The sequence below is a fragment of the Dysidea avara genome, chromosome 1, assembly GCF_963678975.1.
Source record: "Dysidea avara chromosome 1, odDysAvar1.4, whole genome shotgun sequence".
Lineage (NCBI taxonomy): Eukaryota > Metazoa > Porifera > Demospongiae > Dictyoceratida > Dysideidae > Dysidea > Dysidea avara.
The window spans coordinates 34058273-34075652 of record NC_089272.1 but is presented as its reverse complement, the minus strand read 5'-3'; the positions used below and the strand labels follow the sequence as shown (position 1 = coordinate 34075652).

Here is a 17380-nt window from a genome sequence, read left to right as displayed (position 1 = left end):
TAAAGTTTCAACGGTAAGCCTTGGAGTAATGCACCTATCAGTGTATTACCCCACTACCCCCCTCGGGCATATATGGGGCTATAGTGGGGATTTGACACAGCCGAATGTCAAATGCCCCATAGTAGGGCAAACCTATCGTGTCAAATCCCCACCGTTGGCCCCAGTTGTAACGCGGGATTTACTCGGGATTTGACATAGCGAAGGGAGTTAAACAAAAAAATATTTTGGTGCTTACTGAATGATCGTCAAATGCCCCATAGTGGGGCAGCAGTTTCGTGTCAATTCCCCCTGTAAAGCCCCACTTACGCCCGAGGGGGGGTGGTGGGACAATACATTGATAGGTGCATAAGGCCGAGGCATATGCGCCGCTTTGCGCTAAGTACCACCCACAAGATAAACTGCTATAAAAGCAACTAAAGGACTCCCTTTTCTCTGATTAGCAGTACATCCCAACAACTTCATCTTTGTATATGAGCTACACTGACTGCAATCACTACTAATAAACGCCCACCTACAAATGTTTTATTACAGTGTAAATTTAGCTGTGTTAACTTTTGTTCTGTTGCTGACAAAAGAAAAAGGTAAGTGCAATGTGCTGTTATGGTGTAGCTCAGTGCAGATGGTAGTTACTACGTAGTTTAAATAGCTATAGTACCATGGAGCAGCCATTGTTAGCTACTCACGGTAGTAGATAAAGTACAGTTAGCTAGCTTGGTTGCTAGCTTGGTTGCCAGCCACCCAATTTTACTGCATATTTTTTTGCGTGCAAGCTTGCACTGTGAGGCCCACAACTACAGTACAGTAACTACATGCAGAAGTGTAATCCAATAATCAGTGTTTCATCAAAAAGCAGTATTTTATCGGCATGCATAGTAAATACACTTGCAATTAACCAATAGCATGCAGTAACATTTAGATGATGCACAATTGCTACCATCCATGCATGGTCATGCATTTTGTAGGATGTACTGGGAGTAGAATAATATCATCTCCAAGGCACTTGTACGTATTGGATGGAAGTCAGGGTACAGTACGGTGTCAAAACACAAGTGATGATGGAGAAACTTTCTATTCGTATATCAGCAATGCAGTGTGGTACCGCTATTATAATAATGGAACTAATGTAACTATTGATAGTGCTGGGCCAATTAATTCTGTGAAACATACTCTAAACTTTAACCCACTTTTGGATGAAGATCAAGGATTCTATTTGTGTTGTACACAAAGTGGGCAGTGCAGTGAAATACTGACTACTGTGACAATATCCAGTAAGTTTTCCTGACATAATCAGACACACATCCACATGCACACGCATGCACATACAATGCAAAACATGTATTTTGTATAAGTAGCTAACTACTATTATATATACATCTTGCACGACTTTTGGTAATGTACACCTGTACTTATGCATATACATATGTACGTATAATCCCTTCTGCTATTTTGACAGCACCGCCCAACATCACTGCTGTTAGCTCAGACTATACTGCAAAAGTTGGATCACAAGTAACCATAGTATGTAGCATTTTCAATCAGGGAGTGCCCGTAGCACAGTTTAGATGGATAAGGGATGGCATTGAACTGGTTGGAGGCAATGTAGCAATCAGTCAGTCTGATATGACTTTAACACTACCTAACACAACCATAGATGATTCTGGTAACTACACATGTTCAGCCACCAGTGAACGATCATATCGTAGTGACCATGTTATGTTGATTGTACAAAAGTCAGAAAGTATGTGCTAATCATTAAGTTACTTATTGAAAATCATGCGAGTGTAGATGTAGTGCACAAGGGGAATTACAATGTAGGCATTTCACTGTTTATCAGCAATTCCAGGAAATACCACTGTGGTTTCCTTTGGGCAATAATAATAAATACTCCACCTACGTAACCAATATTTTCCCCTACATTCCTTCACAAAACCATTGCTCCCCCCACATAACCACATTCTTTCTTAAGTTGTAAACAACCTTTGCTTTTGCTGAGGTATATATGCTTTGTATAATTATAAGAGCAAAACAATTGCACAGTATGTTTATATGCACAAACACATGCATAAAGCTACAACTGTATTGTGTTCTTCACCCACTGTATCATCTATGTCCATTCTCACTATACACAGCAATTATCAGTAATGGTAGCTACAATGAAACAAGCAGTGGAGAGGTGTACCTTTTGGTTACTTTCTTAGAGTCACTTTGCCAAACCATTAAGGTATAGTATATACTGTATGCTTCACTGCAGTACTTGATTGTGTGGAAGTGCAGGCATATTAAGTATAGTATGTACCGCATATAGTGGATTGTTTTCTTTTTCAGGGTAGCCTGTCAGAATTTTTATCAAGGCATCTAAGAGAGTATTATTATGGCTACAGTGTCATGATAACAGTCAAACATAGTGAATGCATAAATAGATCAACAGCATTGTTTAAACTAAATGTCACTGGTCCTGGAGCAAATGAGACATTGCAACAACTTTTAAATGATCTAAAATTTAATACTCAAGGATTAAACATTGGTATTGGTGTGATAAGAGTTTGTGAACAGAACTGCACAGGATCCAATGTTGCAGGTGATTCTACTGACATTAATGATGATGATGATGATGATGATGATGATGCTGAAAGGAATAATAATATTTCACAGTTGATTGTAATTGGTCTTCTAGGAATAATTGCTTTGTTTTCAGTAATAATAGTAATCTGTTGCCTGGTGGTGATATATACAAGGTACGTGCATTACTCCTAAAATAATGTGTTGCTTATTTATGAATTAATTGCCATACATCTACTACAGTAGCTATGGTAGTACTGTAACAGATATTGAAAAATAACATTCTATTTATATCAACAAGACTGTAAATATGTATAATATTGTAACTATTTCACAGATTCTACATAACACTCTTTTGTCTAATCAAAGTACTCCTATTGCATTTCCTTCTTATGAAAATAAACTCTAATCTGTTTATCACATACACAAGTCATAATTTGATTCATACAGTTCTTGTATCTTATCATGTAGGTGTCAAAGAAGGAAGAAAAGTGCAACAATTGGCAAGCCAATGCACAAATGCTATATTGTACCCAATGAGACTAGAAATCCAGCTTACGACACTTTACAATTCCATGGTGATGATCACCACAACAGGTTGCACTCCAGCCATCCACAAGCAGTAAACTACCTTGCAATTTCTAGTGGCTACGTTGAACCAGATTCAATTAACAGTAATATTACTACACATTTTCCTACAAAGCCACGAACAGCTAATGTTGAAACCACAAAGCATAAGCCGGTTGTTATGTCAACATCTGGCGGAACTGGTATAGTCAGAGTGGGAACACTGCAGGCTGTGATACATTCAACCTATAACCCTGATGATCTAGATGATCTTAAAATTGTTCCATCACTCACACATGAATCATATGTTGATGTTGTGAAGCAGTCAGAGTAGAAATATTTGAGTATTTGTGTAATGTTGTGTATGCATGTATACACTTTCATGCATACATAAATAACGGCAATGTACTGTATTCATAGAATGTGTGCTTAAAATATACAATTGTACTAAAAAGCTGGTCTGCAGTTTTAAACTCTACATATTTATGTTTTAAAGACCATTCATTCAATCTTTTGTATTGTTACATGCCCTGCATTGGTGTACTACAGTATGTTTTTTTTTAAATTTTTCTAACTTTTATATCTTTTATAACTGTTACATCTGTATGTTGCTATCTGTTTGTATTCCTGGACAGTATAATAGTAGCTATCCATGACAATACATTATTGTAGTGAAACAGCAATTATTTTATTATGTTTCAATACTGTGGAGCTTCACGGTTACAGTAGGCATAAGAGTGTTCGTAAATCCAATTCTATTAAATGCTGTTTAAACCATGCAATGGTATCAGTTGTGAAGGAGACACGCAGTATGTGCACAACTTGTATGTATGTGCTTGTTGTGTGGTACAAGAAGCATTTTAATAAAAAGAAGCAGAGGTCAACTCCAAAGTGGTATGAACATGCTGAGTGATGAATTTTATAGCCACATAGGATACTAACAAAGCAATTCCTTCTATATACAAACTGAACAATGTTATTGTGAAACTCCTACTAGGCCAAAAACACATAGCGGCCAGCGTACTTCTAAGTTTAACCATAATCACTTCAGTCATTTAGAGTCCCTCTGGAGATATGAGAGATAAAAGTCCAACATAATTCATCTATTACTGTCAGTATTTTGTGCGTAGTAGCAATTCGTATAGGCATAAAAGGCACAAACACATCATCCAGTCACCTTGATATTAAACCACGGAAATACAGTGAGACCTCACTTAGCAGGCACCTCTTCACTAAGTATCAGGTACAGCTAAGGTGTATTCATGGCCTCATCATAAGCCCATTTCATTACTTAGACCAGATTTTTGGATCTCTGCATTATACTGTGCAGAACCTCCATGTGGTGCAAGTTATCATGTAACACAGGAAACCTAAATTCATCCAGTCAGGGAAGCTATAATATAAATTATATTTTAATAGGATCAAGTTACTATTTGGTCTGGAATTTTTTCCGTGTTCAGAGTTTCAAATTTAAGTTTCTGAATCATTGCTGCACTACCTGTCAGTTGCCTTCTTGCAAGTCCTTGTTTAGTAGGGTAGTGGTTAATTGCTAACATATTCTAAAGGAAAATGTGACCAGGCCTGCAAAAAAAGGGCATGTGGGTGCACAAAATTTGCCCATTTTTTCAAATTTTCATGACTCATAACTTTTTAATATAGTCATGAAATTTAAACACTTAATGGGCCATGCTACAGTATACAAAATAGTATATTCCAATACTGAGATATGACCTGTCATGTGACGAGTTGTAGTTTGTGCCCACATGCCCTGTTTCACAGGCCCTGTTTTTGCAGGCCCTGTCACAAATAATAATGTATCTGGCTCACACAAGCTGTTTAGTATTATACCAAAGCTATCAAAGCTGTAAAACGGGTGACACCTAGGTTCAAAAAAGTCAGAGTTGGGTGTTTTAAAATGACAACTAAGGTATTGCTGCAATGATGTTATCTATACTTTCAAGACAAGCAGTTGTAAGTTAGGCTTTCCATTCAAAATAGGAAGGTGCCACTTTTTGTTGTACCTGTTAGTAGATTTTAACATGGACTAACCTTTATGACAATTAAATTAAACATTACTTATTATTATTATTATATAGCGCTTTACAGTGACCAGCACTGAAGGTCTGACAGCAACATGTGCTTCTACAATATATTGCCATACCATAATCCAGTATGGCTGTTGTGGAATTTTCAGTAATGTGATCACTGTTTGAATATTATATTGATGTCAGAATTATTCTCATGTTAAAACACCAACTGTTAAATGCGCATGCATTAACATATGTTCACCAAGAAACAATGAAAAGAAGCATTTTTTTTCATTTTGCAGTCAAAATCCAACACTAACTGATGCATCTTGCACACTGATTTGTTGTAATCTACATATGTCCTACATATTGGAGTTTTACTGTTGATTAGAGGATTTAGATTACACTTGCAACGTTAACTGCATTTTAACTTGGAAGATACTGTACAGTACTCCTACTGTTATCAAATGTACATACTTTCTCAAAACTACAAAATATAATGTATATATCATGGAAGAATTTTGATTTCATGCACAGTTTTTAGTCTCTTCTCCCAGCAGGACAATGTTTGCAATAAATCGTGGGTTAGGCAGGGTACATATCATATTTTATTTAAAATAATACAAAAACCACTTGTGGGATAGCTTTCATCAATTTGTACTTGGCTTTGCAAATTTTATAAAGGGGTCACACACCAAGTTGAAAATTTGTTTTGCAAATTGTACACCATTTCCTACTGTCACATAGTAACTAGAATTATGCTAAATAAATTTAAAAATATTTTGAAATTTGGATCACTTTAAATTTATGGAAGTTTTAAAAGTAAAATTAGTTTGATGAGAATTCAACAATAGCAATACCCCTGTAATTGCTTACATGACATGACGTACAAACTAGCAAATTGAAAAGAAATGATATACTGTAAACTGCAGTGGCAAAATGCAAAATGAATATTATTATACTCCAAAACATAAGCATTCAAGTTGTGAAATCAAATGATCATCACATGTAAACCCTGAAAAGTGGGGAGTTACCACTACGCTGGGAAGTAAAACATTTTACTCTGCAAGGGAAGGTTGGATTACTAGCAGAGTAACAGCAACTCATGGAGAGTAAAGAGAACTCCAAGTATGTTAAGGCACTAACGTGAAGAGTTATCAGCTAGCTAGTGGGTACTCTACTTGGTCATCAGCCTTGCAGTCATTTATCATTCTAGGTCTATTTTTGGCTACCATTCACTAGCAAGAAGATAAAGTAACAGTGTAGAATGGAAATACATTTATAACACAGTCAGCAGCAGCTTTCTTGGTCTGTTTGGGTGTTAGTTACTCATGTCGTGCTTTCATACAGGTCTGAAACTCCATGCAGATCCTGACAGAAGTCACAGAAGCCTGACAGCATATAGTCTATAGGCCATTTCTTCAATTATCTTGGAACATTTTAATCAGTGAATGCTCTATTAGAGTATTTCAGGACACAGTGACTGTTCTATTAGAGAGTATCCACCTAAGGAGCTATGTATAATGCATCTGAGTACTCTGTAATATAGTATTACAGTTTGCAGTTCTCACTGACTGCTCTATTAAGGAGTATCGATCTAGTTTTATGGAATTAAGCTCCATAGTTGAAGTATTCACCTACTGTAATATGCTAGCATTATGCTGGCATATTTGACGCAGGCCTACAGAAGTCACAGAGTCACCCAGAAGGACGAATCATCATCCAAAGCTCCCATTCTACTAGAATTACAACCAAAAGAACTCTGTACATAGCACTAGTAAGGTCCCAGCTAGTGTATTGTTCCACATCGCGGCATCCCTACCTTATCCAAGATATCTTTGCTCTTGAAAGAATACAGTACCGAGCTACCAAATACATTCTCAATGATTATGTTTCTGATTATAAAACTCGCCTTATTAAACTCAACCTACTCCCATTACTGCAGGAGCGGATTTGGGGGGGGGGGGGGGAGGGGGGGGTATAATATGTAGCAAGCTACCAACTCAGCCATTTAGCAAACTGTAGTCTTTTGGTAATTTGCAGTCTCATGAGGCAGCTATTATAGCATATTCACCCACTTCTGTCTATGAATGTAAAAGACATGGGTACATGGTTGGAAACAAATTTACAGTCAGCAATGAGAGTTAGAAAAAATAGTCGCATGCATGTATGCTCAGCTGCTGATTTTACAAGACATGATTACAATTAACTGGACCAATGGCTGATTTTGTGCTAAATTTTGGGTATAGCAGAAGAGTCTTGGTAAAAATGAAATTGATGTAGGTATTATCTTTACTATATGCAACCCTGACTGCTCAGAAATCACAGAAATGTCTCATGCTGGAAGCAATAAAACAACCACTTTAATGCCATTTATTCCAACAGGACTATATAGTTATTATAGTGATTACTGTACTTCAGTAATTCTGACCATTTCGATTCTTTGGGTAGTCTATTGGAGCTACAGATACACATTTTATTTATTTATTCATTATTGTTACTGGGCAGATGGCAATTGCTGATGTTCCCAGGGGGCGATCAACACCCCAAAGATATCACACATACACATAGAATATACAGCAAACAATTAGATAGATAATAAGTAATTAGTAAAAGTATCTATGGTTTCTGATTCTATGGCAGATACTGGCAAGCTGTTCCAATCTTTGATTGATCTTGGAAAAAAAGAATGCTGGTAATATCTGGACCATTTACTTGGTTGGATAAAGTGGTGAATGCGGTGGTGTCTGGTGGATCATTGAGTTGACAAGAAATATGGTGGAATGGATAATCCTGATAAGTTGTTGATCCCTTTATAAAATGTTTGTAGTCGACAAATTCTTCACTTAAAGTCAAGTGACGGCCAATCCAAATTCTCTAGCATATCAGTTTCACTGCTACAATATGTCTATTATAGTCAGACAGTGCCCACCAAGCAGCTCTACGTTGGACTTTTTATAGGGATAAGATGTCATTTTGTTAGTATGGATCCCAGACTGATGCTACACTTATTGCTGTGTTAAAATTTATATGCATGTACATGTATAATGGTTACTGTGCATTTCAGAACTATAAAGCTGTTTGCATCGCAAAGTTTGTTGAGTACATGTGGTGTGTCTAGGTGTATATAGAATAGGAAGATGTGCAAAACATACATACCTCACATGGACTCAAGAGCAAGTAGCGTTTATCTCTGTACATCATCAGAGAGTGGACCAATGACATCACCACCAGCTACTTATGATAAGCTACACTTCTCTTACTCCAGAGACAAAGTAGAATTTATACAAGCTGGAATGTCATGCAATCATCCAAAGGAGGAGGAGAACTCTGATTGCAAACCAACTGTAACAGTAATGGCAAATGAGCTACTTATGATAAGCTACACTTCTCTTACTCCAGAGACAAAGTAGAATTTATACAAGCTGGAATGTCATGCAATCATCCAAAGGAGGAGGAGAACTCTGATTGCAAACCAACTGTAACAGTAATGGCAAATGGCAAAGGAATTGTCAGAAGTAATGGTGTCACAGCTATACTAAACCCTCCCACTTGTAACGTAGATGTAGACAATGTTGTAGTTATACCATCCAAAACACATGAGCCTTACTATGATGTTAACCTACCATGCAATTTTGACCATAAATATAGTATTATACGTATAACCAGCCAACTAATATACGTACATGGTGTTGATTTTGTACTCAAACACAGGTGAAGGTGTAGTAGTAGCTGTGCATGATTGTATACATACTTTAATATTACATACAACATAATTATTATATGCACATGTTTAGTAACAAGTGCAGTATACATAAAATATATGTAATTTATTTTATAGGATGTATGCAGTATTAATATGTACTGTACATGTCATAAGAATTATGTAAGTACACTGTTACCTGAGGGGGGAAGTGGAATGGGTCGGAGAAGGAGGAGAGGGGGTGAAGCTGTGACAATGAAAGCTTCACAGTGGAGTTTGAAGCACAGTACGTATGTACATGCACAACAAACATGAATGTTATAATTCTGGCATGATGCTGCATGCCCCCTTTAGATCAGAGATAGTAATTTAGGCTATAATTTTTCACTATGCTGTTACAAGTAAATTAAGTAGTTACTTGCAGTTTTAAAAGATATAGCTAGATGTGACTTCTCCATTATAATTATAGAAAGGTTGACTGCTCTATTAATATGTCACTCCCTTTGTTTCAAGTGCTGACAATTGAGAAAGTGTGTGTCCCAATTCCATTGCCTATGTATTTCTTAGTAATTGCAGTGCAAGTTTATATGGATCATATGCATAACACCGTTGAAGTTATAGCAAATCAGTAGTCATGAAGTCAATGGATGAATCATACAAATCATTAAGATCATTCCTCGATTAACCTGATACCATGCATTAGGCCTTGTTTGGATTTATTATACATAGAACAGCAGTATTTCTTAGAAATCCCACAATTTCCAAAGTAGAGTTCCAATTCCTCTTTTTTGGCTATTATATGTACTGTGATAAATGGTCTAAGTGGTTGCAGCAGGTGCAGTTTTGTGCTTGTTAGGTATGCGATTCCAATTGTGGGTGTCTCAAATAAGATTTTATTGTGGTCTGCTAAACAGTGTTTAAGCACAATAAAGGGACTATTTTTATGTAGTGCATGGTTTAGTGTATGGTATACACTACCTACACGTGGTTACTGTGTGGTTAGTGCTGGTTCCACCACAAAGGTAAAGTTGCTATGGTAACTCTTGATACATTATACAGCACACTGTATCTATCTATCTATCTATCTATCTATCTATCTATCTATCTATCTATCTATCTATCTATCTATCTATCTATCTATCTATCTATCTCTCTCTCTCTATATATATATATACATATACCCATGAAGTACATAATCTACATATAGCATACTGTACAGTATACGTAGTTGTGTAGCTACTGTAACACGTGCAGTATCACCATATCCAGGGGCGGATCCATGCAGGAGCTGGCAAGGGTAGGGGCACAAACAGGCTAAGTTGAAGGTGGGAAGAACAGATTATCTTGTTAACTTTTAATCGAAGAGTCTCACTTTTGATTTTTGTCATGTTGGGCTTCACTGATAGTGTGAAGTCTTTAAAAAACCATTTGCAAGGCTATATGAATGTCTTGAATACCAGAAATAACAATTCTGTTTAAAGGTGGTTAGTTAATTTAGTACGTTGATTGAGTGACGGTTTGCTTGACAGCTTGTTTTTATTTTGGTTTCAGATGAGTCAGTTTGCAAAAAAAATAAGCATGTTATAAATTGATTTTTGGCTTTATATAAGGTTTAGTATTTCAATCAAAATAGGTATGGCTCTTCCACAAGGAGAAAGGGGTGGGGCATTTGCCCTAAATGCCGGGTCCACCATTGATATCAGGGAACAATGATGCCATTCAGCAGTTTGTTGAATGACTACATGTACATACCTATACAGAAAGGAATTATGTTAGATTGGTCTGAGGTAAGTACATGCATTTAGTAATATATTTTCCAACTGCTTTAATCAGGGGAAAACAGTTTTAGTTTTATCAGTTATAGGAACCATAGCTACAGTATACACATTCTGTAGCTACATTTAAAGTATAGGTGTTAAGTGGTTATTCATTATAAAAAAAATGTTGGCTGCCTTGTTACATTTCCAATGGTAGATACATCAGACCTATTGAGAAAACACTGTGAAATTTACTAGTAAAATTATAATTATGCAACTTTTGCTGAAATTATGTGACTTTGTCAGAAAACTCTCTGAGTCTCTCCAATTAATTCAACCTGACAGCACCCCATAATGTAACCACTACTTCTTGATAGTTTCAGCTAATTTCTATTTCAATATGTGGTTTCAATATGGCTTTCCAGTGGCTTTCAACAAACTTAGTTGTATCTGAATCTTATCCACTTAAATAGCTGAAATTAGTTCACCAAAGTGCTGTTACATGAAGAGGTTTTTAGTAGCCTCTTTCAGAGCTCTAGTGAGATACATAGTAAATCATTGTCAGTATTGATGACAGTTATTATTTTGAATGTTGATGTCCAATGGATAATTGAACTGCTGCAGCTATAATACAAAATGTATTAATAAATCTGATTTCTTAGCATAAAATTATATTGGTTATACTTGGAATTTAGAAAACCAGTGCTGACTGCAAAGTAAATGTACTATAGTACCTTGACTGCACTGTTGTGTACCGAACATATAACGTACACTAGGCGTATACACCAAAATGTGCTATACACAATACTCGTGACTGAAATAAATATATCTAATAATAAAAGTATAGATGATATTCTCTCAATGTAAAATCTATACTACTGTAGCTTAAAAGAGGTGAGTTAGATCAGGAGCTACTGTGCATATAACATCGACTTGTTCCAAGCATAGTTGATACAGTATGTGCTATACAATAATTCAATAAGTGCAAGGAGCAGTTATAATTAATCCACCTCTTAGACGAATTACAAGATGTAGGGTTGACATATTCTGAATATTGTAGTCATTTAATCTGTTACTATCTTCTAGCTGCTTACCCCCAAAAATCAGTCGCTGCTCATCTTTTGCAATGCCTTCTTTCTTTTGTATTGTTTCCTTAACATTTATTACCTTTTCACCATATGGGACCTTGAGTGTTATTGTTTTACCATCCAGGGTTTTGACAAATATTTGTATATTACCTTTATTGTGCAATGTCAAAGTAGACTCACGGCAAATTCCATAGTCACTTAGTGTGTGACGGTCCTCCATTTCATTGTCCCCAGTAACCAGCACCTGACAAGCAATTGATATACCAGTTTTATCAAAAATTGCAGATTTGATGTTTTCAACAGTATCAATCGGTACAACCTCTCAAGGGGTCCGCCACGCTTTAAATCTAACTTATCCGAGATTCAAATCTCTTGGAATCCCCATGCAATCTTCAAGAATCTTCTCAAATCTCTGAATCTCTGTGAAATCTGCAAAATCCATTAAAATCCATGGAATCTTTAAAATCTTCCTAACCTTCGTGACAATCTTTTACAATCTTTAAAATCTCGCTGAAATCTTTGAATCTGAGACTACCACAATCAAATCTTAATCTTCTTGTTAGTAAATTTCAGTAAACGTTTGGATATTTTACTCAAGCTCTTGCTTGTTAACACGTATTCTTGCGGCTGTCTTGCATCTAGGCCTGTTCGTCCACGTGTACTGTGCGATTATTGGGTTCTTGCAGTCTACGTATATTGCCAGAGATATAGCCATGCAGTTGTTCCAGAGGTTGTTTCTTCTTCGCAACGCCTTTAGCTACTTGACGAACTCGTTGGGACAAGCTAGTTAGTGACCCTGACTCGGATCTTTGTTAGGTGAGTCTACATACTGAATTCACACCTGTGAAAAGAGTGAGCATGGTGCATGTACGGATTCATATTACTCCTGACATAATAGCCAAGATAAAACTCCAATAGCTAACAGCTACATCTCTTTAGTGAGCTCTTTAGCTAAATCAGGAGTAGCTAGCACGTCTCGTCAATATTCACATTCTTGAAAATCATCATGCAGTAATTATAATCAACACATCTCAATCTCTATATTCTAGATATAGTATAGACCTCGATATAGACTAGCCAACATTCATGCGACAAATGAAAAGTTTAGCTACACATGTGGGACCCCTGCTTTTAGTGATACGAGTAGTGATATTTGCTATGTAGTTTAATTTGTTATCCCACTCATATGGGACCTCAGCTGTGAAGGCTACTGAAAGCCTTTGTCAGTATAGGGAGTCAGAGACATGCTGGCAAGAAGAATACAGAGAAGACTAATAATCCCTGCTATGGCTCCATAACCATAGGCACATGTCTTGATTGCATGTGGCTGTGGATCAAGTCACAACACGGCTGGCTGGAGTCTCTGAAATCTTAAGGTTTTGGTTACAAAGAATTTGCATGCTTTTGAATATTCCTGCACTGGTATCTTGTGCCAGCATCCCACAACATTAAGCTCAGGTATGAAAGCTTAGTCCAATTATAATTAGCTATGTAGCAACATGCACTATGTAATGTGTAAGCTTAACTCTACCATGCCAGTAAGTAAGGTGTCCAAATGATATCATACTCTTAGCTGAACAGATTCGAGCAGATTAAATTACTATCTCATCTATTATTGTTTAGTGAAAGATAACAGGAGATGGAGCAGCAACCTCAGGAACTATCCACTACCAGTTTGGAAGTTGATATACTTGTGCTGAACGCATGAACGCATCTGATACCTGATACCTTGAAATGCATGAACGCATCTGATACCTTCGCTTAGCTGAGTTTATGTACATATGTATATACATACAATTTACAATACACGCACAAACTTTAACAAGCATGCTAGCTAATAATTTATATCTCAATGGGTCAATGTCCATATCACTTTGCTAACTCAGGTAGACAGTCTCAAAGACAGTTGCACTATAAGTTATATTATATATAAGTGTGGAATCTATGTGTAAAATCTAATTGTGTGGTATCTTTGATATCACATTTGCTGAAGTCAACTACACCATTGATATGCTGAAGTTCCTGTACACAATTATCGAGACAATTATGCAGTCCAACTGTCAGCAATTGCAAGAGATGTCTAAATAATGATATAGCTAAAATGTACACAACTTGCATGGACATGGCAAAACATGATGATTTTAGACATATTATTTGATGCATACAACACTATAATACAGCTATACATGTGCGGCATGAAAATCTAGGGCAAAGTAGTAGTTAATAATAGTATAATTAAGCTTTGCCAACTCTAGTGTGAGATTTACTAAGCTTATGTGCGCATGCAGGGATATTTGATTTGATTGAATGCTTTAGCTACAGTGACCAGCACTGAAGTAGTTTGCTATGTCACTATCTTGGTTGCTCAGTACAAATGAAGTATGTACAACTCAAGATCTAGGAATTTTTTCATCACTACTGAGATCACTACAAGGAGAGCTAGCTCTTAGTCATGATTACTTACTATGTGAGGTAATTGTATAGATGCATTGGGAACAGTTCCATTAGCTATAGGCTAACTTGCTACGTGTCAGCGGGCAAAGCCGCCAATTTAACTAGGCAAATTAGCCACATATACTAAGCGCTATTGCTGGTAGTATGCAGTATTGCAATAGCTAAAGAGTAGCCTCTTCAGTAGACTCGTACCTCGACTCATACCAGGCACAGAATACGGCTCCACAGCACTACAACATAGTATTTAAAATCTTAACTGAAATCTTAAAATCTTGTAAAATCTTTTCAAATCTCAGTCAAAATCTTGAATCTTTCTTAAGATTTCTCAAATCTCAAATCTAAGTACTGCGTTACGGACCCCTCGCAACCTCTAAGGTCACGACCTTTCCACTCCAACCATCTGGTTCAGTGCTAAGGATTTTTATAAAAATTTTCATGCCTCCTCTTAGGCGTAGCACCAGGTGAAGGGTAGAATTGTTTGAAATGGCGTAATCATCCAACGTGTGGTCATCGTCCAGTTGTTGTCCTTGGAAAATTAGTTGTTGTTCAACAGGCGGGATACTCTCCTTCTTTTCCAGTTTAGCTTTCACGTCAACGACAGTATCATTGGAATTCATCCGAAGAGTGATGGTTTTACCAGTGAGACTTTTAACAAATAGTTGAATCATTTTTCGTTCAGAAACGACACTTTCCTTTAGGATACACAAACCGTTAAACGTAGTCACGTGATCGTCAGGGAGTGGCTATCAATTTTCGTCAGTGCTTGTGAGTATCATAATGGGATTCCTCCTGTGAAGTGTTTTACGCTTTTGTAGTATGAATATATATTCCCAAACACGTACAGGATCCATAGCTACGTACATGTATGTTTATTAAGGTATCGAACGTAGTTAATATCGATATCAGGAGTTCAATGACCGTATGAGTCCTACTACACTTTCATGCACTGGATGAACTTTTACAGACAATTGTACTTGATTGCGCTACGTTTGATGTATGCTTGATTTGATTAGTAAACATCATCCACACAGGAAGGAAACTGCGAATTGCAAGTCAGAATTCTGGATAGCTGGTTTTCGTAGAGCAAAAATCTGCTTACAATACAAGATATCCAGTATGGTGGATATGTATGAAGCCTGTGATTATCCTTAATCACTGGAACATTACTATATACCTGGCTTAAAGTGCATCCCACAATTTCTGTAGCTAGCTATATAGTTCCAATAGCTATAACCTCTGTTTTACTGTTTCTTTTTACTGTTGTTGTTGTTTTTATATAAATCATGAGTGGTTACATGTGAGTCCTGATGTACAATTGTAACCTTTTTGTTGGTGTCAAACTGCCAGGTGTGTATACAGTTGGCAATGTTCAAACTGATGGTTATGCTTTTAAAGAACTAGCAGTATCTTCTTCATACATATTGTATTTTACAAGTATCACTATTCAGAATTAATAAATATTGTAATTTGTGATTGTAACTTATACATGCACTATAATAGTTTCCTATAAGCTAATGACTATATGACTTTGGTGAAATTTATACAGGATTTATGTGTGTTTTTCCTATGCAACAGCAATTGCACTTCAATATCTCTATACATGAAGCTACGCATAGCTACTCTATTGTAAAATAAATCATTTAGCACATATAAATTATAAGTTGCAAGGTGGCTATACTAAATATAAAATTAATACTTTAACATTTCGATTATATTAATATCATAGTAGGCGTCTTAATAAAATTTTATTTTTGTGATGTTCTGTGTAAACTTTTAATTCCCTTTCTCATGACAGAAGGGACTATTTTTATAGTGTGGTTAGCTAATGGTGTGCACTGCCCACACGTGGCTTACAAAGTGGTTAGATCACAACCACAGAAATCAACAATACTGTACTTGACAAACACAATAGAGGATGATACATTATACAATATACGTACATCCACACTTACTGTAGATACGTATATGTGTATGATCTATCATTAATAGAAAATCATACATATTATGTACTACTGATTGAATGCACAATGAAGGCTATTTTGTTACCTGGATGTGTTGAAAATAATGTCAGATAGTATAATAAGTTGAACAGGCTTTTAGTAACGTTCTTGTAGGTCCTAGTTGGATAATAAAACTTGTGTTTCTGTATTTCAAAACTCAGTGAATGGCTAATGCAGAAGGATAGCTGATAGTAATTTAGTGCACACCACTGCATATCAGGCAATCTATGTACAATGCAAATGAGATACCAGTAGCACTCTTTTGGTATATAAACTCACAATAATATTATGTAACAGCTGTATGCGGACAGTATGCCATGCTAATGTGCCATGTACATAAACTACTGCATGTTTCAAAATTGCTGCCTAATTCAGAGGAGAATTCCTACACCCTAAATATGCTGAGATATTCCCACTCCTAAAGCTGGGAATAACAGCTTGTTAGATTGTTTTCATGTTTTTGCTTTGGACACAAAGGAATTGAAAGAGTGGCATGCCTGATTTCATAATTGCGCATAAACAGAGAACAGAACAAACTCTCAGAATCAGAGCTCAACTTGTTTTTAAGTGCTTTCTAAGGAACATCAAGTATGGCACACACAACCATCTAAATTAAATTATGTTCTCAAATTTAACAGTTTAAACAAAAAAAAGTTGTGCTGTAGGTATACATGAGACTATTACGCTAATAAATTTATGCTCAGAATCCCATGCAGTGCTAAAAAATTAACTATAACTGTTAATTCTCACAAGGAATACTCTTACTCACATACATTCCACTATACCATCTTTTGTCCATAATGTCAGTTGATCGCATGTATTTACATTGATATTGAAGTTTCATGTTTAAATAGGTTTCTAATATATAGTGGTTGCTATTCTAGACTATATCATTCATCACATTCGTACTAGTAATAGCATGGGTAGCAGTGAAATTTTGGATAAATACCACGAGGCAAAGCCGAGTGAAATTTATCCCCATTTCCAATACAACACTCGTGGTATTTATCCCAAATTTCACTGCTATACCCATGCTATTCCCAGTTAATACCATACTCACTGCATATACACATGCTGTGCATTAGCGTTGCTATGTACACAATTTGTCACTATGTACTAAACATGCGTAAACACTAATTGGCACTACATTGTTAACATAAATTCTAGCCAATGAAATTGCAATTACAACTTTTTCACTGCTACCAGTGAAATACAGGATAAATTT

At 36.3% G+C, this 17380-nt stretch overlaps 2 protein-coding genes across 2 annotated transcripts; one reads left to right on the top strand and one right to left on the bottom strand.

The window, feature by feature from the left end:
• Positions 1-421: 421 nt before the first annotated feature.
• Positions 422-3828, top strand: LOC136262910 (uncharacterized). The gene is made up of 6 exons (XM_066057329.1): positions 422-581; positions 963-1268; positions 1454-1738; positions 2130-2221; positions 2326-2735; positions 3031-3828. The coding sequence occupies exons 1-6, from the start codon at positions 518-520 to the stop codon at positions 3458-3460; spliced, it is 1587 nt and encodes a 528-aa protein (XP_065913401.1). The 5' UTR covers positions 422-517; the 3' UTR covers positions 3461-3828.
• A 7593-nt stretch (positions 3829-11421) lies between these two features.
• Positions 11422-14881, bottom strand: LOC136262833 (polyubiquitin-B-like). The gene is made up of 2 exons (XM_066057248.1): positions 14524-14881; positions 11422-12020 (listed from the first exon to the last, which is right to left on the bottom strand). The coding sequence occupies exons 1-2, from the start codon at positions 14821-14823 to the stop codon at positions 11589-11591; spliced, it is 732 nt and encodes a 243-aa protein (XP_065913320.1). The 5' UTR covers positions 14824-14881; the 3' UTR covers positions 11422-11588.
• Between the last annotated feature and the right edge of the window lie 2499 nt (positions 14882-17380).